This window comes from Lepidochelys olivacea (genome assembly GCF_965140295.1).
Source record: "Lepidochelys olivacea isolate rLepOli2 genome assembly, chromosome: 8".
NCBI classification, from domain to species: Eukaryota; Metazoa; Chordata; order Testudines; family Cheloniidae; genus Lepidochelys; species Lepidochelys olivacea.
Genome location: NC_140418.1, coordinates 103,869,759 through 103,892,581, shown reverse-complemented (window position 1 = coordinate 103,892,581; position 22,823 = coordinate 103,869,759). Strand labels below are relative to the sequence as shown.

The 22,823-nt window shown below is 53.2% G+C and overlaps 1 protein-coding gene across 1 annotated transcript in view; it reads right to left on the bottom strand.

Annotated features, from left to right (window-relative positions):
- Positions 1 to 1,293: 1,293 nt before the first annotated feature.
- Positions 1,294 to 22,823, bottom strand: part of LOC311524969 (phosphatidylinositol 3-kinase regulatory subunit alpha-like) — a gene marked incomplete at its 3' end in the record, with an annotated part of 182,176 nt that continues 160,646 nt past the window's right edge. Inside the window, exons 6-9 of the mRNA XM_084636640.1 lie at positions 10,964 to 11,165; positions 6,628 to 6,713; positions 1,620 to 1,700; positions 1,294 to 1,412 (exon numbers count right to left, since the gene is read on the bottom strand). Of these exons, the coding sequence (XP_084492766.1) occupies positions 1,294 to 1,412; positions 1,620 to 1,700; positions 6,628 to 6,713; positions 10,964 to 11,165 (488 nt within the window). The remainder of the gene's footprint in view (positions 1,413 to 1,619; positions 1,701 to 6,627; positions 6,714 to 10,963; positions 11,166 to 22,823) is intronic.

The window sequence follows — 22,823 nt, the reverse complement described above, 5'->3', positions numbered from 1 at the left end:
CTTTGGGTCACCAAACCAGCCACGTAACGGCAGTGACTGGAGGCACCAGCAGAGATCACACGCAGGACCCTCAGCACGGAAAGGGCAAGCTACAAGGGGAACCCCTGCAGCTGCGAGAAGGCAGCTGGCTGAGACAAGTGCAGGCCCAAAGTCAGCATCTGAAGTGTGTGCACTGCGACGGGCCATCTCCACCCAGATGTACCTCTCCCCTGCCACCGTGTTTCACACCAGGGCAATATTTACCTGCCCAGGGGGGGATAGGCAGCAAGCCGGAGTAGTCGTGCAGTTGTGGATAACATCCAAGACAGGAGGAGAGTGAGTGTGTGTGTGTACACACATGCTTCTGGGTTAGCACATGAATTTCGTCTGGTTCTCTGCCCAGTGGATGGAGTTCTTCATCCAATTTGGAATGAATTTTCAGCTCTTCGTGTGGGCTCTCCATTTGTTACCCTTGTCACAGCGTTTTGATTAATGGCCGCTATTGGATTTTCTCCACGGGGCTATCAATCGTCAGCGCGAGTGATTCAATTAAGCACTGCTGACCCGCACAGACGCCGAGACCTCTGCGACGGCGGAGGGGCGAACGCAGATGAACACGAGGACAGCAGCAACACCGAGGACTGCGCTTTCCCAAGCGACGGCTGAGAAAAGCAGGGAGGAAGGACACCCAGGTCCCTGCCTGTCCAGCATCTCGGTAACTCGCTCTCCAAGACAGAGGACTAATGGGGACTCCCCAGAGCTGCAGGGATGAGATTCCCAAGCCATCCTCTCATCAGGAATCCAGCTGGCTTAGAGAGGGATGTTTCCAGGTACAGTCAAAGTGGTAGCCAGTGAAATCTGCAGCCCCTCTACTGAGGCGGAGACTCCTCGTCAGACTCCTCAATGTAGAAGATGGTTTGCATGAGCCCTGGCTAAGCAACAGTCAGTTTCCCCAGATGTTCTTAAAGGTAGAGGTCAGGGCTGTAAATTAGAGGTGGCCAAACTGCCAAGGGCGGTGCAGGTCCGTAATGCTTAGTGTTTTTAGTCTATCCTGTTCGGATCCCTTGACAGAGAGGATGTCAGCACTCCAGGGGTATGATCTGTTCCCGTGGCTTAAAGAGCCTGGGAATTCCTGGTCACCCCAGTTACTGGGGGGACTCCAGCTCTACTTGAATACGGAAAAGCTACTGCATTGTGTATGTGAGCCTCCAGCACCTACGCCAGCTCTGGATGGGCAGGGAGAGTGCAGACAGCCCCATGACACCCCGCCCATGTGCCTCAACCCTGGGCCTCTTCCAGGTGGGAGGAGGGAAGTCAGCCTCCGTGGCTCATCCAGTTGTCGGCCTCTGGCTGCCAAGGAAGGGACTCGTTGCGGCGCTGGTTAGAGATGGGATAGTCCATGTGCTCCACTGTCCCCTCTGCAATGCGCGCACCTAGCCCAAGAGAAGAGATTGACATTGCCAATCAATTCCACGTGGGCCACCAACAGCCACCAGAGGGCAACAAAGTCTGGACACTAACAGCACAGGCCTGGCTTGCAACTGGTGGCCTCGAGGTAGGACTCTGTAGCCCGCTGACCAGCACGGTCCCCTTCCACTCTTCGCTTTCTGTCCCTGCCTGGAAAGGCAGCGTCACCGAACCTGCTGCTCCCTGCCGGTCCTCACAGGCGTTCTCCTCAACAGCGCTTTTGTTGTCAACGGTCCCCGAGGCAGCATTTGTGGCTGGGAGAAAGCGCATGCCCGTAGCGCACTGGCCAATGCCACCGGTGCCAGGGCCGACTGCAAAACTCCACCCTGGCGCCCAGCAGCCAATGCATCCCATTAAAAAAGGGAGAGGGGAAAGTACAGGGCTCTTAAGATAAAAGTGGCGAAATGCAGCCACCCACGAGCCACCCAAGAATTCCTAGCCGCACTCCTCATGTTCCCTCCTGTTTGTCGCTTGCAATTCTGCAGCGATTGAGCACTTTCGGTAGGTGAGCGCAAAGGTTCGCTGGCTCCGATGAGCAGTCCCCTTCCATGAACACACAGACACACAGGCAGAGCAATGAGCCACTGGGGTGCCCAGCTGTGTGTTGGCTCACGGGGTGCTCCGTAGAGCCGCTGAGCCTGCAAAGGAAATCTCAGCTGAAACTATGGGATTGCTGGAGTAGATGGAGGTGCTTGCATGCACGGCAGCACCGAGGCATGCTTCCAGCAGCACGCATGGGATAGGTGCAAGCTGATGTATGAATGATCGCCTTCAACGGCCAGCCCAGCAGGTACGCTGTGTTGCAAGACAGCACCTGAGCTTGAGTTGGAGTGTAAAACCAGCATGGATACAAGCCTGGCCTCTCTTGCCTCATTGTTCTGACCACTTTATCCCTGCTCCCCGCCTATAACTCATTCGTCACTATGGCCATTATTCCCACCAAATCCCTGAACATTCGTATCTGAACCACGGTACGGTTTATATCATGGCCCTGTTGTGCGGGGTGCTGCACAGCCATGAAGTGTGTGCACACATGGTCTATAGTCCAAGTAGGTCTCGAACTTGGTTAACGACAAGACGCAACCACTGGAGGAAAGAAACAAATGGATGATACGGGGGGAGGACGAGTTAACAGTGACATGAGCTTGTTTATTTACACATTGCCAATAGGGAGGAGGACCAGAATATCATACAAGAAGATCTGGAGGACCTTGAAAACTGGAGTAACAGAAATGGGATGAAATTTAATGGTGCAAAGTTCAAGTCATGCACTGAGGAACTAACAACAAGGGTTTTATTATAAGCTGGGGACCTATAGTTGGAAGTGACAGAGGAGGAGAAAGACCTGGGTGTTTTGGGTGATCACAGGATGATTATGAGGGGCCATAATGTGATGTGGCTGTGAAAAAAGGCTAATGCAGTGCTAGGATACCTCAGACGAAGTGTTTTCAGTAGAGACAGGGCAGTGGTATTGTTATACAAGGCCCAGATGAAACCTCACCTGGCATAGAGTGCGCAGATCTGGTCTCCCATGTGTAAGAAAGATTACTTCAAACTGGAACAGGTGCAGAGAAGGGCTACTAAGATGATCAGAGGAATGGAGAACCTACCTTATGAGAGGAGACTCAAAGAACTTGGCTTGTTTAACCTAACCAAACGCAGGCTGAGGGGAGAGATGATTGCTCTCTATAAATACAACAGAGGGATAAATACCAGGGTGGGAGAGGAGTTATTTAAGATAAGTGCCAGTGTGGACACAAGAACAAATGGATATAAACTGGCCATCAAAAAGTTTAGGGTCAAAATGAGACAAAGGTTTCTAACCAGCAGAGGAGTGAAGTTCTGGAACAGCCTCCCCAGGGGAGCAGTGGGGGGCGAAAAACCTAACGGGAGGTGGATGGGATGGGATTGGGGGGATGGGATGGTGGGACTGCCTATGATGGCATGTGGTCCTTAGGTGACTGCCCGCAGCAAAAATCCCCAACTGCTGGAGACTGAGTTACTGCAGAGAATTCTTTCCCAAATACCTGCCTGCTGGGTCTTGCCCACATGCTCAGGGTCTAACTGATCACCATATTTGGGGTCTGGAAGGAATTTTCCTCTGGGTCAGATTGGCAGAGACCCTGGGGTTTTTTTTGCCTTCCTTTGAGGCATGGGGCACAGGTCACTTGCAGGTTTAAACCAGTGTAAATGGTGGATTCTCTGTAACTTGAAGTCTTTAAACCATGATTTGAGGACTTCAGTAACTCAGCCAGAGGTCAGGGGTCTATCACAGGAGTGGGTGGGTGCGGTTCTTTTGTTCTGTAATCTGCAGGAGGTCAGACTTGATGATCATGATGGTCCCTTGGGGTCTTAAGGCCTATGAATCTAAACAACAACCTATGAGCTGTTCATTGAGCCTGGCCGTTATTCTTAGGGTGTGACTGGTCACCGAAATCACAAGGCTCCCTGACTGGATTTCAAACTTAAAAAAACAACAACCAAACACCAAGAAGATAATGAATGATGGATCACAAATGCCACATTTTTACAGTAGATAAAAATTATCGATGAATAATCTTGCGTTAAAATAGGGAGAAGTTTTGGGATCCGGGAATATTTGAATAAGCCAGTGGTGATCTAAATTCCAGTGAAAATTTAACAACACGACTCACACAAACACAACCGAACAAACTCTCCAAGGTGATTCATGAGCATCTATTCACCAGTCTCTTGTCAATCAACCAACCAGTTCTACTCACAACCATGTTTTCACTCCATCCCTGGTTCTACACTTGGAGCTAACTGGCAAAGTGTTTTGCTTGCACTTGTGATTCTTCCAAATTGCGTGCAGCAAATTGAGTGCAGCCCTCATCTTCTCAGCCGGGGAAGGCCAACCTGAGCCTGAGAAGGAGCCAGAATTTACCAATGTACGTTGCCAAAGAGCCACAGTAATACGTCAGCAGCCCCCCCATCAGCTCCCCCCACCCCGCACCCAGTGGATCCCGCTCACTGGCAGCCCCGATCAGCGCCTCCCACTCCCTCCCCGCACCTCCTGATCAGCTGTTTCGTGGCGTGCAGGAGGCTCTGAGGGGAGGGGGAGGAGCGAGGGCATGGCTGGCTCAGAGGAGGGCGCAGGAAGGGTTGGAGTGGGGGAAGGGCCTGTGGCAGAGCCAGGGGTGGGGCAGTGAGCGCCCCCCGGCACATTGGAAAGTTGGTGCCTATAGCTCCAGCCCCGGAGTTGATGCCTGTGCAAGGAGCCGCATGTTAACGTCTGAAGAGCCGCATGTGGCTCCGGAGCCCCAGGTTGGCCACCCCTGCTCTCAGCGGTCGTAATATTAGGTTTACTTGCAGTACATTATTCAGCCTCTAGGTGGCTCTGTGTGGCGTACAGAGCCCAAACAGGTTGTGGGGACCGGTAAACAAAGGAAACAAAGTGAGAACTCAAGCTGTGGGGAAGCCGGATTGTATCTACAGTTTGTAAGTGTTTTCTCCATATTTCATGCTCTTCAACTACACATAGTTTTCATGAGGACGGTTTTGATTCTCTAATGAATCCAGCCCAAGATATAAGAGCCCATCTACTTTACTGTTATTAAATTTTTAAAATCTGTAATGTACAAACTCATCACAATCTCTGAAGATGTTTCTGGTGATTTGAGAATGAGCCATATTTTAAGCAACACACCTGACCAGAGGAGTCAGGTTGGACAATGTCTTTCCATCCCACCAAAGGGCACAACCTGCTCACTTATGTGCTGTCAATACAAACGTCACCAGTAGGTTGGACACGGAAAATCGGATGGTGACCTAAATTCAGCTGAACCGAAGAGAAAAATAAACTCCATTGTGAGCGTGTCTACTTTAATTCCATACATTTCATTGATTCCTAAGTGATGCTGCCACAGAATTTCTAGGGGGCTGTACCCCAATGCCCCAGAAACGAACCCTGCCATGCGATTTAGACTTGTTCAACACAGGCAACATTAAGGAGTGTAGGAAACTCACGACTAGCTTTCTAAAGGGACAGACGTTACGGACTCTTTGCAGACAAGCCGTGGACACCAACCGCTCCTTTGAAATTCATTATTCTCACGAGAAGAGGATGAACGTTAGAAAAATCAACTATATTCCTCTAGCCCAGAGCCAATGGGCTTTTGTAATCTCAACTCCATCTTCAGAGCTAAAACCGGTTTGTTGGATGCAAGTGACAGAAAACCTCCCCTCTAAATGACTAGATGACCTCCAGAGGTCCCTTCCAACTCTGATATTCTAAATGGCTCAACGGTAAAGGCAGGAGGCCCTTGGGATCATGTCTGGAGAGATCCCTTGTAGAAACAACCCCAGTCCAGTTGTACCCCCACCTCCCCCATGGCCGGAGCCTGTGGCCCCTGCCTCATTGTGACCTCACTGATCTCTGCACGTCAGATGACACGTGTAAGCAAGATCAGAAGCACCAAGACCAAGAGCACAGAAAATAACCCTCCTGCGAGCCAGACTGCTGTACAATACAGCAGAGCCTGCAAACAACTTCCCCTTCCCTCCCGTGCTCGGCTCCTTTCAAAGTCAACCCTCCCCAACAACACCCCAGGAACATCAGCTCTGCCATTCTCTGAAGAGCAATTAAAAAAATCCCCAGCTGCCAGCGCCAGCCCCAGCCGTGCTGCCAGTCAGATGCTAACGACCAACCTCCCATGCACAAAGACAGAGAAGAGAGGAAGCCCTGGATCTCCCGTCTCCACCCTGGGCAGGGTGACCACCTTCCAAATTGCCAGAGGGGCACCTTGATCACCAAAGCAGGCAGGGAATAGCTTATGTCTGGTGAGGAACTCCCTGGATACTAAACCCCTCCCTTGCTAATATCACCAACAGTCCCTTAAGGTGAAGTTGGTTAAGTCATGACCTCATCTGCTTTTGATGCATCTTAATACGTTCTAGGAAGGTCACCTCTAAGCATGAAACAGCCTTCTCCATCCACGTACGCAACTGATAATGACAAGAATTAATCTGCACAAGGCCCAGAGAATCCTGCTTCTCCCTCCCAGCAGCTAGAGAAGCAATCAATGTGCTGAGAGGTGCGTACGGGATGGGACGCCTTTATCTTCATTCCCTGATGGATTCCGCAAGCGTTGTGCTCAGGCCCGCTGCAATCTACGCCCTGCTATTCCCCACCTCACCCCGCGTTTCCTGATAGTTTCCTACCGGGTGCAGCTTGCATCTCGGCCACGCCTCCAGCCACAATGAGAGCCTCGATGATCTTTGCATGGTGTTCTGAGTTCACCTCCGTGCTGTGAAGAGAAGGGGGTGGAAGGTGAGGAGAGAGCTCTGAGAAGGGACAGTCCAAGCCGACTGGTTAGGGATATGGCCTACGAGACAGATAAGCCATGGGGCTCTTCATAGGTCCTGAAGACCGGACGGGAGAGTGACACCACCTGGAAATACAAATGTTCTCCAGACAAGGGAGCGGGCCGTGGCTCTCTTCCTGAGGAGGAGCAGGGCCTTTAAGGAGTTCATCTGAAAGCACCAAACTTCCCCACTCCCTTGTTCCGCGGGAGGGGGCTGTGAATAAATCCAGAGGTGCTGCATGTTAGTAGCCACAACGCTTGTGTTACCATCGCCTCACGCTACTTCCCTGGTTCTGGACACTCAGGGGTCAGTGGAACCTTCTATTTGTCCTTTCAGGGAATGGCCTTCGATTCCTGCCGCAATCCCGTGGGGCTTGAAATTACAGCTCCCAAACCGGCTATATTCAGGGGTGCCGGAAGCTCCCTACAAGTGAGGGGGCCACTGAAGCCCGAACTGTGGTCCCACCCCACCACACTGCCCGTTCCCTGCCTGAGGCCCTGCTCCTGCTTCTCCCCAAGCCTCTGTCCTCGCACGGCCCATTTTCCCCCGAGGCCCCGCCCTCACACTGCCCCTTCTTCCTGAGCCCCTGTGCCGCCTCTTCCCCCGAGGCCCCGCCCCTTCCCCTGATGCCCCACCTCCCGCACCGCCTCTTCCCCTGAGGCCCCACCCCCATGCCGCCTCTTCCCAGAGGTCCCGCCTCCCACACCGCCTCGTCCCCCCAAGGCCCCACCTCCCGCTCACTCCTCTCCACGCCCTCCTCCTCATCACTTGCCCTTATGGCTAGTAAAATTTGGGAGGGCCTAGCCCTCTTTTAAAAGTGATGGGGTCATGGCCCCCTGACCCCCCCCGGCTATATTCCCAATAACAATTGTATCAGCGAAGGCGTCGGCACCATGGCTGGGTACTGGTAATAACATGCCGGGCTTGACACCCCAGAATAGGGGATGGGAAGGGAGATTACGCCCAGGATCAAATGTGTCTAGGCAATAGGTGGGTTTCTAACACGTTTGCAAAGCGTGGGTGAGTGGGTGAGATTCTGTGGCCTGCGTTGTGCAGGAGGTCAGACTGGATGATCATAATGGTCCCTTCTGACCTTAATATCTAATACCTATGAATCAAAGCCTCGTGTGGCTACTCCACAAAACGACCAAAGGTGTGTAGCAAGCATTCATGAAGGGCCAATGCCAAGCTTTGCAAACATGTTGGCTAAGGAGAGTGGATTGTCCATTTGCTCGAGGTAGAAAACTCTAGTACAGACAAGCCCTTAGAAAACCCCGAAGAAGTGCCAGAGCAATGGCTGCGAGACACCTGGATCTGTTAACCAATCCCACCGTAACTGAGTGCAGGGCTGGGTACAGGGCATGGCAGGCAAGATTTCAAATATCAACGCTCACAGCAGAAAAGCTTCTCATTCATTTTTAGGGGACAACCCTTTCACTATTTCCTTCCAGAGCCAGGCAGTGTGGCCAGTGGGTGGGGCACGGGAAGGGGATGTGGAAGCTGAGCTCTATTCCCAGCTTTGCCACTATGCCTCAGTGTCCCATCTTTAAAATGGCGATAATGATCCCTGCTTTGAGATCTATAGATAAAAAGCTCTGTGCAATCTGCTTAATAAGTGCTATGTTCTTGTGTAAGTTGCTGGCTATGCATGTATGATAATACACACATTAGCTAGCAGCTGGCCTACAGAGAGGATAAGAGCCTGCTACTGCTACAGGCTAAGGGAATTGTTCCCTTAGCTCAGGTGGTTGAGGCCTGTGCATTTGGCAATGAAAGTCCTGGGTTTTAACCCAACCAATTAATTGCTACACACAGGGTTGGGGGATGGCGGAATTTTTTAAAATATTGTTATTATGAAGCACTAACGCTTCGGGGAAAGGATGGAGAAATGGTCTGTGCCTGTATGTTTGTGCTGGTAGGTCACCTCGATCTACTACGCACAGCATATGCCGTTATGAGCAGGATCTAAACAGCGTCTGTGGCTCAGCAGCAACCTGATGGGACCTGCCTGCCTGACCAGCCTCTCGGGACTGGGTCGGGTCTGATGACCTTCTCCTGCCCGTGGGCTTGGCTCAGCCGCCGCGTGCCTGAACCACTGGCCGTCACCACCTCGCCGCACACGCGTGCTGTGGAGTGGGTCTGCCGAGGAGTTACAGCACCTCCCACTCCACAACACGCACACAGAGAGGCAGGGGGCAGCGTCTGGCTGGCAGATTCGGCAGAGCCGGGGCAGAAAACAACTCAACCCCTCCAGGCTGGGCTTGGAGCTGGGTCAGGCTTAAATCTTAGGCACGAGCAGAGCTCTACACCCTGGGGTGGGGGAGGAATAGGCTCTCTGAACAAAATCACTAAGGTCCTGGTTCAGAAAGGCATCTCTGTTCGGGAAGAGCACTGAAGCACATCCTGAATTTAAACCCCATTACAGTCAGTGCGACTTTGGCTTGCACTTCAGTGCGTCACAGAATTGGGGCCACAAACCCAGAGCCGTGACCCTCTGTGTGAAATCACAGCTGGTGGCTCTGCAAAGGGCTGTGAGGTCAGAGGGGCTTGTGATGGGATGTTTTGCTTTTCTGCAGCTCATTTCAATGAAAGCTCTCAAAGCACTCCAAAAGAGCAGGCAGTTCAGCCTCACTCACCTGGGAGCCAGGCCAGTGTTGGGATTATACCCATTTTACAGACAGGCAAAGTGAGGCCAAATGCCCCAGGTTTCACAGCAAGCCAGCGACAGAAGCAGGAATAGAACCCAGGCGTCCTAGCATTCCCATCGCTGCTCCTACCCCTAAACAAACCCTGCTTTCGATATTGTGGCAGGGGAACAAGAGGCAGCAGAGGAACTGTTCGGAAATAAAAAAGATGGGGGGGAAAAACTACCCTCCCGAAGATAACACACGCAAAACTCCTTCCTAAAGAGCACGTCTTTTCCCTCCAGCAGGCCGCCACACTCCAGGACGGTGCTACAAGGCTCCGACACCGCAGGCCTATTTCATTTTAAGGAATTAACAGCCTCCTCAACGGCAAAGGGGAGAACGCGTGGACTGGGTTTTTCCCCCATGAGCGGACAGTTTTTAAACCTCCTTCAAGGACCAAATGGCCTGTTGTTAAAGGGACGTTGTCAAATAGCTGAAGCCTTCCAGCTGCCTCACCTTGAACTTGTCACGGAGGAATGGCATCCGAGGCTGGATATCAGCCGGGTTTGGGTTAGCCCTGTGCTCGTTTGGAGCTGGACAGCGTCCGAGAAGGGACATGAGTTCTGTTCTATGAGCAGGGACCACTGGCCAGTTCCTAACGAGCAGCTGCCTGTGGTACCAGCATCGTTGACAGAGCTGGAGACAGCTTCAGCAGAGAGGCATGAGGAGAAAAGGGCCATAGAGCCAGAGCTAGGGTCAACACTAATGGTTCGTATTAGGGTAGAGTGGCCAACGCACCGGCGAACTGAACCAGGGACCTCCGGAGGTAAAAGCACACACAGGCTGCTACAGATCGACTTACAGCTTCCTAGCTGGGCTGTATCACAGTGGTTCTCAACCAGGGGTCTGCTGCCCCCTGGCAGGCCCGTGAGCTGGTTTCAGGGGGCACAGGGCCCTGAGCCCTGGCACCCCCATGGGGCTGAAACCAGAGTAGAGTCGTGAGGAGCCCTGAGCCCAGGTGCCCCCCCCCGCGGGGCTGAAGCCAGGAATGGAGCTGTGGGGCTGAAGCCCTGGTGCTCCCCCGTGGGTCTAAAACCCTGAGCCCTGGTTTCCCTGCAAGACAGAAGCCCGAACCCCTGAGACTCCCCCACCCCACAGCTGAAGCCCCAGCCCGCCCATGCCTGGTGGCTGAAGTCCAGAGCCCCGAGTTCCCCCACCCCTCTGCAGCTGAAGCCCTGAGCCCTGCAGGGCTAAAGCCTCAAGCCTTCCCCCCGCCAAGGTGACTGAAGCCAGGAACCCCGAGGCGCCCTCCCGCAGGGCCCTGGAGTTTTTATAGGATACTGGAGGGAGGAGGAGGGCTCAGAAAGAAAAAGATTGAGAACCCCTGTTGTCACAGACTCATGTCATGTGCTGATCCGACGCAGAAAGGGCTCTGTCAGCCCCACTTGACAGTGGGTTACCACAGCACCTAGCGGCCCTGCTGAGACCACAGCCCCGCCCCCCCCGGTGCTAGGCACTGTCCATATGTTATAACAAGAGCCAGGAGCATCTCAAAGCCAGCTCACCATGATGCAGGCGGGCGGAAAAGCACCTCGCCGAAGAGCTCCCCCAGGGCCCTGGGGGTGAGGTGGCTTTTGCCGCTGTTCTGACCCAGTTTGCAGAAATGGCTGGTGAGGTGCTGCAGGAGGAGGCCATGCTGCTGGGGGAAGGTGGGCGACTCCAGGACCATCTTCACCCGCTGGCCGCACTCTTCCAGGCTCTGGGTTTCTGTAGGGGAGGAGAACAAAAGGGAAGGAAGCTTTTAGCCCAGGGAAGAGCATCCCAGCACCAAGCCCAGGGGGCTGGGGAAAAGTTTGTTACCCAGGCCGCTCAGGTGAGATTTATTTCCCATTGGCCAGCCTCATTCCTCTCCACACTACAGATCAGAGGTTTAGCAAACTCAGGGCTGGGTTGATTGTCACAGCGGCTGACCATACTGCAGGTGAGGGTCGCCCCTCTGCCAGCACCAGCCCTCAGGTCTTGAGTGGTCCCTAGACGTTGTGACGGCCCCTTTGCCCAGCAGTGAATTTCACCCTGAAAGAGCAGCTGCATTCTACATCTGGCTGGCCAAACACCCACGTGGTGCTGGTGATGTGTCCACCCTGGGAAACGGCCAGGATTTTATCTGCCCAAGAGTCTCTGGGCAAGGCTTTTAACGCAGCCCAAACCCCTGTGCAACAGCTGTAACACACACCGCTTAGCCTCTACACCCCCACCCCCCACGTCCCTGCAACTTCACGTCCCAGCCCCTCAGAACTAAGCCTACCTTTCATGTTGCTAATTCTTTGTAGGGCGCCCTTTATGTTCCGCCCTGGGAACTGCGGCTGTTTACCCCCATGCCTGTAAGGTTATTTCATGAGCTCACCCAAGCCAGGCTGTGCCACAGAGCGGGCTGGCCCTTGTTTTACAGAAAATAAATGGCCACAACTCAAAATGGCCACCTGGGTGCTAAAGATCAATAGTCCTTTATTGAGACAACCAAAATACTGGCCGTGTGAGGCTCCTGACCAGGGCAGGTGTCTTGTGTTAAGACAGGGAGACCCATCCTTTCCCATCACAGTTTCACCCAGAACTGGCCTTTGAAAGAAGCAATCAGTTCTTTTTAATCTGGCCTGCCGGGCCCTGATTGGCCCCTGCCTGCTCCCAGCCCTTCTGGCCACTGGAGGACCAAGTCTCACTGGTTCCACAAGCAGCTGATCCTGTGGGCGGGGAGCTTCCTTAGGTAACCCCTAGAGGTCTAAACTTGCTGCTCTTCTCTTCCAAAAGGACCCACTTCATAGGGCAGAGTGTGTTTATAAAAGTGGGCTTGCAATCACCGTAACTTCACCCCCAACTTTGTCTCCCGTGTTCCTCGGTTTAGTGCCAACGTGACGTGTGTTCCCTGCAAATTTGGTATCTCTCCCCTTCCCTTTTATTGCCAATGGTTATTTATGCCAGAAAGAGAGAGTCATCATGCAGAGGTTGCCGAGAGAGTTCTTTAAGCCGAAGAGTTGAGCCTTACACCATTTTAAGATCCTGGCATGAATAACCATTTGTGTGTCCCCCCTCCTTGGTCCCACACTGGGGCTCTCGCGCAGATGTACCCAGCTTTTGGACACAGGAAGCACAACTACGCCGCATCACACTGGGTCAAGAAAAGGCTGAAATGCTAACACTGATTTCTAGTCATTCCAGACCCACTCCACTGACCTCGGCACGGTGAGTCTAAATTCCCCCTGGGGTAACAGAGAGCAGAATCTGGCCATATGCAAATACATTCCATTTCAACCTGCATGATTCCAAAGCACTTTACCGACTGCATAGAGGAACCCCTTCAGCCACCTCTGAAATGCAGCCGCCTCTAGGGTGGCACATGGCAGCTGTTTAACAGCAAACAGTGACTCAGCAGTTTCGGACAGGAAATGAAGAATTCCATGTACAAGGGAAGCTGCAGAGGAATTTAAGCAGGCACCGTCTAATGACCCACAGTGGATTTTGCCCAGGATGGGCCCTTACACCTACACAGAGAAGGATTTGTGCACTGTAGTTTATAAAAGTGAAATTGCCTCTGTCAGTGGGACTTGGGGAGGATTTATGTGGTCCACATGCTTGCAATATAGTTTTGAGTACCATCTTGTACAATGAAAGCATCACAGGGCATTTCCTGGCTGACTATGATCTATACCTGGCAGGTGAATAAGGGAAGCCTGTGGGTGCTAGTAAGTCACTCAGAGGGTACGCCAGGGGCCGAAGAAGAATCATTGTGCCAAATGGGACTGTGGCAGTTTCAGACTGTAGGATTTTTTTATGGTAACCTGCAAAGGGGGGCTGGGCAATGGGTGAGTGCCCTTTATTTTTGCTTCTTTATGCTACATGAAGCAGGCTAGAAAGGTCTGGGGTGGTAAAATATGTTGATTTTCTGCTGGCATTCGAACTCCTGTTCTTGTCTACGCTGAATCTCCCCGGATGACTGGCGCGGGGAGGAGAATTATGTCATCGCAGGCTATGCTGCTGTGATTGTTCCAGACTCGGGGGGGTTTATATGGTTTCTATCAACTCTTGAGCCAGTGGGAAAATTTCAACGTTTGGGCCTAGAAAGGCCACAAAAACATCATAAAAATGTTGACATACTTTTACCAGCTATGTAGCTGGCAGGAGAAAATTCAGTTTGAACAGGGGGAAAAAATGGATTTTTCATGAATATTTTCTCAAAGATGTCATCCCACTTTTCAAACTAATTGAATCCTATTTAATTCCACTGTCGAACGAACCCTTTGGAGAAAGGCTGTCTTTGACAAAGATCCAAATGCCTCTTCCTTTTCAATCAGAAGCTTTATTCCTCCCTTGAGTCTCCAAGGAGTCCTCCAGCAGAGCCAAGTGAGAACAGAGCTGATATTCTTGCTGTTTCTTAGGTTAAAAAATTAACAGCAGAAAAGCAACCCTTTCAGGCTTTCTGTATAGATCAGAAAGAAGTGAAAAAAAAAAGACACAGTGCTCTTTCTGTTCCCTTTGCAGGTCTCCTTTAAGGGAGATTAAGAGTCAGAGGCGATCATACTTCAGGTCACCAATGCAGGCCATCAAACTGCGGTGCTGCCATAGGCATGGCACGAAGCCATGAAATCCCAATGAACACGGGGCCCTGACCGAGGACACAGGTCGGAGCTTTGCAAATCTGGACAATAACTTGCATTCCAGGACAGGCAGCAACCCCATCCAGGCACGACAGACGGATCTGGAAATAGGCTTTGAAGAGAGTCAGGGACTCAGTCAGATCAGCCTGGTTCTCCACTTCCTGGCAGCTTGTCTCGTCATTTGCACCCGGCGCAAAGAGCAGTGTGACTGCACAGCACGCAGGGCAAGGCGGGATCGGTCCCGGAGAGGTCACATTTTCAGACTTCGTCACTGCTTTGGGGTGTCTGAAATCATGCACCCCCAAAAATCAAGGAACCCCAAATTAGTGGCCACTTTGAAAAATTTGACCTAGCTCAGCTCAGTGGAAGTCAGGACTAGATGCCCCAGAGGTTAGGGCACTAGTGTAGGACTTGAAAGGCCTGGGTTCAAGCCCCTGGTCCATCACACTCCCTTAGCCTCTCTGTGCCTCAGTTTCCTCTCTGTATAATGGGGGTAACAGCCCTGTATTACTTAGGGTGACCAGACAGCAAGTGTGCAAAATCGGGACAGGGGATGAGGGGTAATAGGAGCCTATGTAAGAAAAAGACCCCAAAATCGGACTGTCCCTATAAAATCGGGACATCTGGTCACCCTAGTATTACTAGGGGGTGTGAGGCTAAATCCACTACACGTGTGTGGTGCTCAGCTGCTATAGGGATGGAAAAGCACCGAAGAGAGAGAGAGAACCCAGGAGTCCTGCCTTCCAGTCCCCTTGCCTAATCACTAGGCAACACTGCCCAACACATCTCTCCATGGGTATTAGCACTGGGCGGGGCGTGGGGTGATGCCAAGTGGGTATGTGAGCTCAGCTGGCTTGACAGCCTGTGCCTGCGTGGCTTTGCAGCTCATGCAGAATCAGAGCGGGAGTTAAAAAGGCAGGAGCTCAATGAATAACCGAAGCCTCTTTTTTGGGCAAGGGAAGCACCCGCTGCCAGCGAATGCTGACCCGAGGGAGGGTGGCGTCAAGGACACTGGAGGGCTCTAATTAAGCAGAGGCCGGGTGGGGGTGACCAGGAATAGCAGCCAGGGCACAGCCGCACAGCAGATGGGTGATCTTTGCAGCCCTGTGCCTGGCCGCTGAGTGGCGGCTACATTTTCGTGTGGATTCCAGTAGCACCTGGAGGCTCCTGCCCAGAGCAGAGCCCCGTGGTGCTGGGTGTTGTATATATGCCTTCCAGACCCCCAAATGCTGGGGTAGGGGGTGGCTTCAAACCTGAGCTTGGGCACCTCTCCGATCAATCCCATCGCGCCCCTCCCTTCAACATCATCTCACCGTGTCTCTTCTCTTCCACGGGCACTAAGGAGATGCCCAGGCTGCCTGTGGGATGTCGCTCAGCCAAACAATACTAGTAACACCCAGCTCTTCTCTACCACTTGCCACCCGCCCAGCTCCAAGCGCTTTACAAAGCAGGGCAGGATCATTATGCCTGTTGTACAGGTGGGGAAACTGAGGCACAGGGAAGTGCTGCGACTTGCCTATGGTCACCCAGGAGGCCAGTGGCCCAGCCAGGAGTAGACTCCTGAGTCCCAGTCCAATGCTCTGTCCCCTAGACCAATAATCGCAGGGAAAAGATTTGCTTCCTGCAACTGTCTCCCACCCGCTAAACTGTGTGCCCTCCCCAGGATTACCGGTCAGTGTAGGGATATGGCAGACACGTGGCACAATGAGCTGCCACCCAGGGCAGCACGCCGGGGGTCACCTCGATGGGCTGGGCAGGAAGAAATTACCCAGCAGCCTCCTTTGCTGGTTCAATACGTAGCAGAGATGCCGGGCAGTGATGCTGCTAAGCCGCTCCCCACCAGCTCCACACCTAGGCACCCCGGCACTGTTTGCTGGTTACAGGTCGCGGGTTGCCACGAATGCAATTTAGCTGATGTCAACTGGCCGGTCACCTAATGTCAGTTCTCAGCAGAGAGCTGCGGATCGCCTCGCCCCAGTCTGCAGTCAGCCTGGGGGCGGGCTCCTCCTGGGAACGCTACATACCCGACGGGGGGAATCGGAACCCTTTGCTAAGAAACCAGCTCCCTCGGTGGCCCCATCTCTCCACAGCCACATCTGCACTCATAGCTATGTCTCTGCAGATGTTTCCTACAGCGACAGAGGGTGGGTAACCCACCTTCCCAAGCAGCCGTAGGCAAGTCGACGGAACCGCTTTCCCATCCAGCTGGCTGTGCACCATTGCAGTGTCTGAGAACTTTTAAATGTAAACCAGGCGTTAGCCTCCCAGCTAGGCTGACCTGCCACAACTACAACAGCATCCGTGGGTTCAGCAAAGCCGTGTAAGGCTCGTCTCTTGGGACACCGTAAACTAGACAAGACAAAACTCTGGGGAGTATACTTCAGGGATCAACCTGGCCTGGTCCCTGTGGTTGGAGTAGGTGGCATCTCATGGGTCTTCTCCATCTCTGATGTGTATCGAAACAAACGTTTCTTTGAGCAAAAGGAACGGTGGTTTTATTCTTAAAGACACAGATATCTGAAAAGGGAGATAGGCCGACTACAGGATAGATAGATAGATAGATAGATAGATAGATAGATAGATAGATAGATAGATAGATAGATAGATAGAGGGGGTGTATAGGGATAGATAGATGGGTGTGTATGGGGATGGATAGATAGATAGATAGATAGATAGATAGAGGGGGTGTATAGGGATAGATAGATAGATAGATAGATAGATAGATAGATAGATAGATAGATAGATAGATAGATAGAGGGGGTGTATAGGGATAGATAGATGGGTGTGTATGGGGATGGATAGATAGATAGATAGATAGATAGATAGATAGATAGATAGATAGATTAGATAGAGGGGGTGTATAGGGATAGATAGATAGATAGATAGATAGATAGATAGATAGATAGATAGATAGATAGATAGATAGATAGATAGATAGAGGGGGTGTATAGGGATAGATAGATGGGTGTGTATGGGGATGGATAGATAGATAGATAGATAGATAGATAGATAGATTAGATAGAGGGGGTGTATAGGGATAGATAGATAGATAGATAGATAGATAGATAGATAGATAGATAGATAGATAGAGGGGGTGTATAGGGATAGATAGATAGATAGATAGATAGATAGATAGATAGATAGATAGATGTGTGTGTATGTGAATAGCTAGATAGCTAGATAGAGGGGGTATATAGGAATAGATAGATTAGATAGATAGATTAACTGCCACTTAGCCAGCTAGCTGGCTGCTGGGTAGATATATATGCTCCCTTTCCAGGACACACCGTCTGCTGTTACAGCTCATCCTTGTAAAGTGAACCCAGGAAAGGGGGAGGAGGGGGGAGAAGACCTGGATTTGTGCTGGAAATGGTCCACCTTGATTATCATGCACATTGTGGGGAGAGTGGTCACTTTGGATGAGCTATTACCAGCAAGAGAGTGAGTTTGTGTGTGTATGGGGGTGGGGGGGTGAGAAGGCCTGTATTTGTGCTGGAAATGGTCCACCTTGATTATCATGCACATTGTAGGGAGAGTGGTTGCTTTGGATGAGCTATTACCAGCAGGAGAGTGAGTTTGTGTGTGTGGTTTTTGGAGGGGGGGGGGTGAGAAAACCTGGATTTGTGCTGGAAATGGCCCACCTTGATTATCATACACATTGTAAAGAGAGTTGTCACTTTGGATGAGCTATTACCAGCAGGATAGTGAGTTTGTGGGGGGGGGGGGGGCGGAGGGTGAGAAAACCTGGATTTGTGCTGGAAATGGCCCAACTTGATGAACACTTTAGATAAACTATTACCAGCAGGAGAGTGGGGTGGGAGGAGGTATTGTTTCATGGTCTCTGTGTATATAAAGTCTTCTGCAGTTTCCACAGTATGCATCCGATGAAGTGAGCTGTAGCTCACGAAAGCTCATGCTCAAATAAATTGGTTAGTCTCTAAGGTGCCACAAGTCCTCCTTTTCTTTTTGCGAATACAGACTAACACGGCTGCTACTCTGATAGCAAGACAGGCGCCTCTTAACCACTTGTAACAATAATCATTAATACTAATAATTAACGAGTGGGTCTCGGAGGCGCACACGGCAGCAGGATAACAAGGCTGCTGGGACATGGAGAGGGCAGGGCTCTGCATAGCTAACGAGGCTGCTGGGAGAGGAGTTTTGACTGAGGGTTCCAGCTAATGAGACGATTGGGAGAAGGCGAAGGAGAGCCCTGCGCTGGAGGAGAGAGGATCACAATTAAAACCAGGCAAAGCAGGCGGCTTATGAGAAAATTAAACCCAAAAATGCGGAGGGGGGAGAACAAAACAAAACAAAACAAGCCTGTAGCTCCTCTTGCTGCTTCCCCAGCAGCCTAGTTCCGGGGAGGCAGCGTGGGAAACTGGGTCATCACCACCGCATTTCTTGGAAAGGGGACCAAGGGCGTCATGACAGGTTTGGGCATCTCCGTAGCCAGGTCCTTGCCAGGATTCCTATTCCTGATCAACCCAGGGAGGCCGCATGTTGGCAGAGACGTCTTTCCCAGCTGTAGTTCACAAACCGCCAACCCCCACCCCCGCCCTGAAAGAGACTATATTAAAATGCAACTCTGTAAACCCAACGGCTCACCCCAGCCTGCAGCTCCATCTCAAACCCCGCTATGCAGAGACCGGGAGAACCGGACATAATAAATGGAACCTGCATTGTTAAAAATATCAGAACCTGCCTGTGTCTTTGCTACGCCTTCTCTCTCCCTTCTGTCTGCAGCCTCGCCGACATGCAAACGAAGCACTCAGGTATTAATTTGCTGTCTGCTGTCTCCGCCCTCTGCTGGACGCAATCAAACTGCTCCCCCATGTGTCACAGGCCCCATAACACTTGGAAAGGAAGGAGATTCTCCCATAGCTCAAGTGGTAGCGGGGAGAAGCCATGCTTGCCGCTGTTGTGAGTGCCGAAGAGCACAGCCGTGGGAGAACCCTGAAGCTCTATTCTGCAGGCTAGCTAAACACAGTCCCCTTCCTCCCAAATGAAGATGAACAGACTGAACCGGGGATGTCCCGAGCAACAAGCAGGAGCTGCTACTGCTCCCTAGCTGGGGCCTCCTTTCCTCCGAGGATGGGGCACAGGGAGGCCCTGGAACGCACACCCCAGAGGGTTGGGCAGTCACTGGCCGAGCAGATGCAGGTGGGGTTGGACTAGAGAAACGCAGCGAGGGAGCAAGGACAAGGTTGCGCCCTGATGGAAAGGCCACAAGCACCGGCTAGGAAAGGAAACATCCGACAAGCCGAAAATAAACAGCCATTAATAATGACAGACTAACGAGCCAGCCGTCCTTCCTCCCAATGCCTTTAAATAGCTACAACACCTGCAAGGCGCCAGGGGGCTCCGGAGGGGATTCCGCCACCAGATGGGCCTTTGCTTCTCCTGCTCCCCCAAGGACTTACTGCACCACTTGCCTCCCTCAGCCCAGACCCATCTCTCCTGCAAAGCTCGGCTAGGTTTTCACGTCACGGCTATTTGCGCTGGCTGGGCTCCTCTGAGCCCAGGGAAACCAGCCAGATGCAGTGGGCAGCGCTGAGGTCTCTGTGCCTTTGTGATTAGCCCAGATGCCTCTGGCCTCTAGGGAGCTGGGAAATCCAGACTCAAACGTGGGTCCGCATTTCAGTGAGGGTGTATGTGTCTGGCGGGCCAAGCTGGGACCAGGACATGTCTGAACCTTGAAGAGTCCCGAAGTCCAGCTTGGACTGTCAGCATTACGGACAGATTCTGTGGTTTGCAGAACTCCAACTCTGAGCACAGCTGACCACCGGGGCGTGGATGGGGCAGAGGGTTAGACTCCCAATGTGGACCCGCTCCCTAGGGTTGCCAGGTGTCCGGTTTTCGACAGGAACGCCTGGTCGAAAAGGGACCCTGACGGCTCCGATCAGCACCACCGACTGGGCTGTTAAAAGTCTGGTTGGCGGTGCTGCAGGGCTAAGGCAGGCTAGTCCCTACCTGTCCTGGCCCGCGCTGCGCCCCGAAAGCCGCCAGCAGGTCCAGCTCCTAAGTGGGGGGCCACAGGGCTCCACGTGCTGCCCCTGCCCCAAGCGCCGGCCAATGGGAACTGTGGCCAATGGGAGCTGGGGGGCAGTGTCTGCGATGAGAGCAGTGCACGGAGCCTCCTGGCCCCCCCGCCTAGGAGCCGGACCTGCTGGCTGCTTCCGGGGTGCAGCGCGGTGTCAGGACAGGCTGGAAGCCTGCCTTAGCCCCACTGCACTGCTGACCAGGAGCCGCCTGAGGTAAGCCCAAGCCACAACCCCTGCCCCACCCTGAGGCCACCCCCAAACTCAGAGACCCCTCCTGCACTCCAAACTCCTCATCCCCGTCCCGAGCCTGCACTCCCAGCCCAGAGTCCATATCCCCTCCTGCACCCCGACCCCTTGCCTCAACCTGGAGACCCCTCCTGCATTCCAAACCCCTCATCTCCGGCCCCACCCTGGAGCCCGCACCCCCAGTTAGAGCCCTCACTCCCTCCCGCACCCCAACCTCCTGCCCCAGCCCAGTGAAAGTGAGTGAGAGTGGGGGAGAACGAGCCACGGAGGGAGGAGGAATGTAGTGAGTGGGGGCAGGGCCTCAGGGAAGGGATGGGGAAGGGGGTGGGGCCTCGGGAAAGGGGCGGGGCTAGGATGTTTGGCTTTGTGCAGTTAGAAAGTTGTCAACCCTACCGCTCCCCCATCTGACTATCAGCCCAGATCGGTGGAAAGCAGTGTGGCTACACTGATGTCAATTCAGATGCACCAATTCACACCAGCTGAGGGTCTGGGTCCATCCTGGTTAGAGTTTATATAAGACGGGCTAAGCCAGGAGTGTAAAACCGAAACCCCATTGTGTTCTGAAGCCAGAGCCAAAATGTGCAGCTGAGTCCGCGCTCTGCTAACGAGGTAGCTATGCACTGATGTAGAGATAATTAGCAATAGGACTATTAAAGAGCAATCCAACCAAGGACAACCCCTGGCCTGGCTGTGGAGCCGACTCAGCTCTGCGTGTTTACACGGCCCTCATCACGGACAGATTTTAGACCCATTCTTACAGATGGGGAACTGAGAGGCAGAGAGCTGCAGTGAGTTGCCCGTGGTCACAGCTGAGTGCAGTATAAGAACCCTGATTATTAGATTAGAACAGAGTCCGTGACAGAGCCAAAGATTGATCCCCAGTCTTTCGAGCCCTACTCCAGGGCCTTAACGACAAGCAATAATAATAGCTAGCATCAGTAGATCTCAGTGTGCTTTGCAACGGCCGGCAGTATCATCACACCCATTTTACAGAAAGAGAGACTGAAGCACAGAGGGGGGAAGTGCCTTGGCCAAGGACACCCAGCATGCCAGTGGCAGAGCCAGGAACCCGGCTCTCCTGAAGCCCAGTCTTGCGCTCTATCCCTCCGGCCACACTGCCTCCTGTCAGGCCAGCTCTTCCTCCAGGCTTGCTGGTGTTTCTCACTGTCTTCCCCTCCCCGCTTCTCTGCCCCTTCCCAGTTCTGGCAGCAGCTCCCCTGCCTCGTGAGTTATGATTTCAGAGGTCAGGGCATGCAGCGCCCAGAGAGGCAGCCAGCTTCGTCTCGAGGAAGGAAGCAAAAGCCCCATTTGCTGGTGACTGCGCTACCGGGGAAGCAGAGCTGCCAAACCTCCCTGATCTCCAGGGCGCCTCCCCTCCTCCTCCCAGATTAAGCTTTAATCCCTCCTGGGGCAGGAAAGCCCCCTGGGGCCTGGAGCTTACAACCTGGTTTCCAGAACAAGACTCAGGCACTGGGGGGGTTCAGTGCTGCACGAGGCAGCTGCTGCGAGGCTGAGCTGGCTCCCCGCGGCTTTGTGCACCAGGGCTGGGCATCTGGAGGAAGGGCGTTTGGCTCCAAACGCCGGCTCGATGCCCTGAAGCTGGAGGTACTGCCGCTGTGTCCCGCGGGGGATGTGGTCACGGGGTGGCATTGGCTCCCACGGAACACGAGCAGCCGGTGTGGGCAGGATGAGCACCAGTGAAAGCTGGCGGGTGCCAGGGTGATGGGCTTGGGCCACGAGTGCCGGCCCACGTATCCAGCCTAAGAGCAACAGGGGCCAAGCTGGGAGCTCTGGGTGCAGGAGAGGCCCTAGAACGTCCCATGTTGGGGGGAAAGGGAGCGGAGGCCCTGGAATGACTCTCTGGCGTTTGCATTGGCACCCGCTGTTCCCGCAGCCCCTCTGTGTGGGCGTGCGCCCAAAAGTCACATCCAGCGACGTGGTCCAGGTGCAGTCAGTGGCAGCCCAAGCCGCAGGAAAGCCTGCTTGGCTGGATTTCCCCTGCAGACGGGATCCAGGCAGATCCACTCTGTGGCAGGGACAGCAAAGCCTGGCAGCGGGCGAGCCGGGGCCGGCAGGAACTGGACCTGGGGCTTGCACCAGCCCCTTCAGTGCCCCATTGGTGCCTCTATGGACGTTCACTACAGGATTCTCAGCGCGTGGTCCTGACCTTTCCCCCCAACAGCCCTCGCCCGGCTCCTCCACAGGCTCGTGTGGTTGAACAGGGCGAGGAAAGGAAGCCGCACACCCCCCCGGTAAGGAGAACGCCGTGTCCTTCTGGTGCCCTCCCTAGCAACGCTTCAGAGGCCACACAGCCCCCCCTTCATCACCCTCACTGACGTGGGCACGAAGAGCTGGAACGGTGAGAACCAAACATCTGGAGAACCATTTTGCAGTAGCACAAGGGTTAGCCGCATGTTCTCTAGCCCCATGTTCATGCATTTCTTCAGCGTCCCAACACTGCTTCATGAATCACCAATGCCACCTTG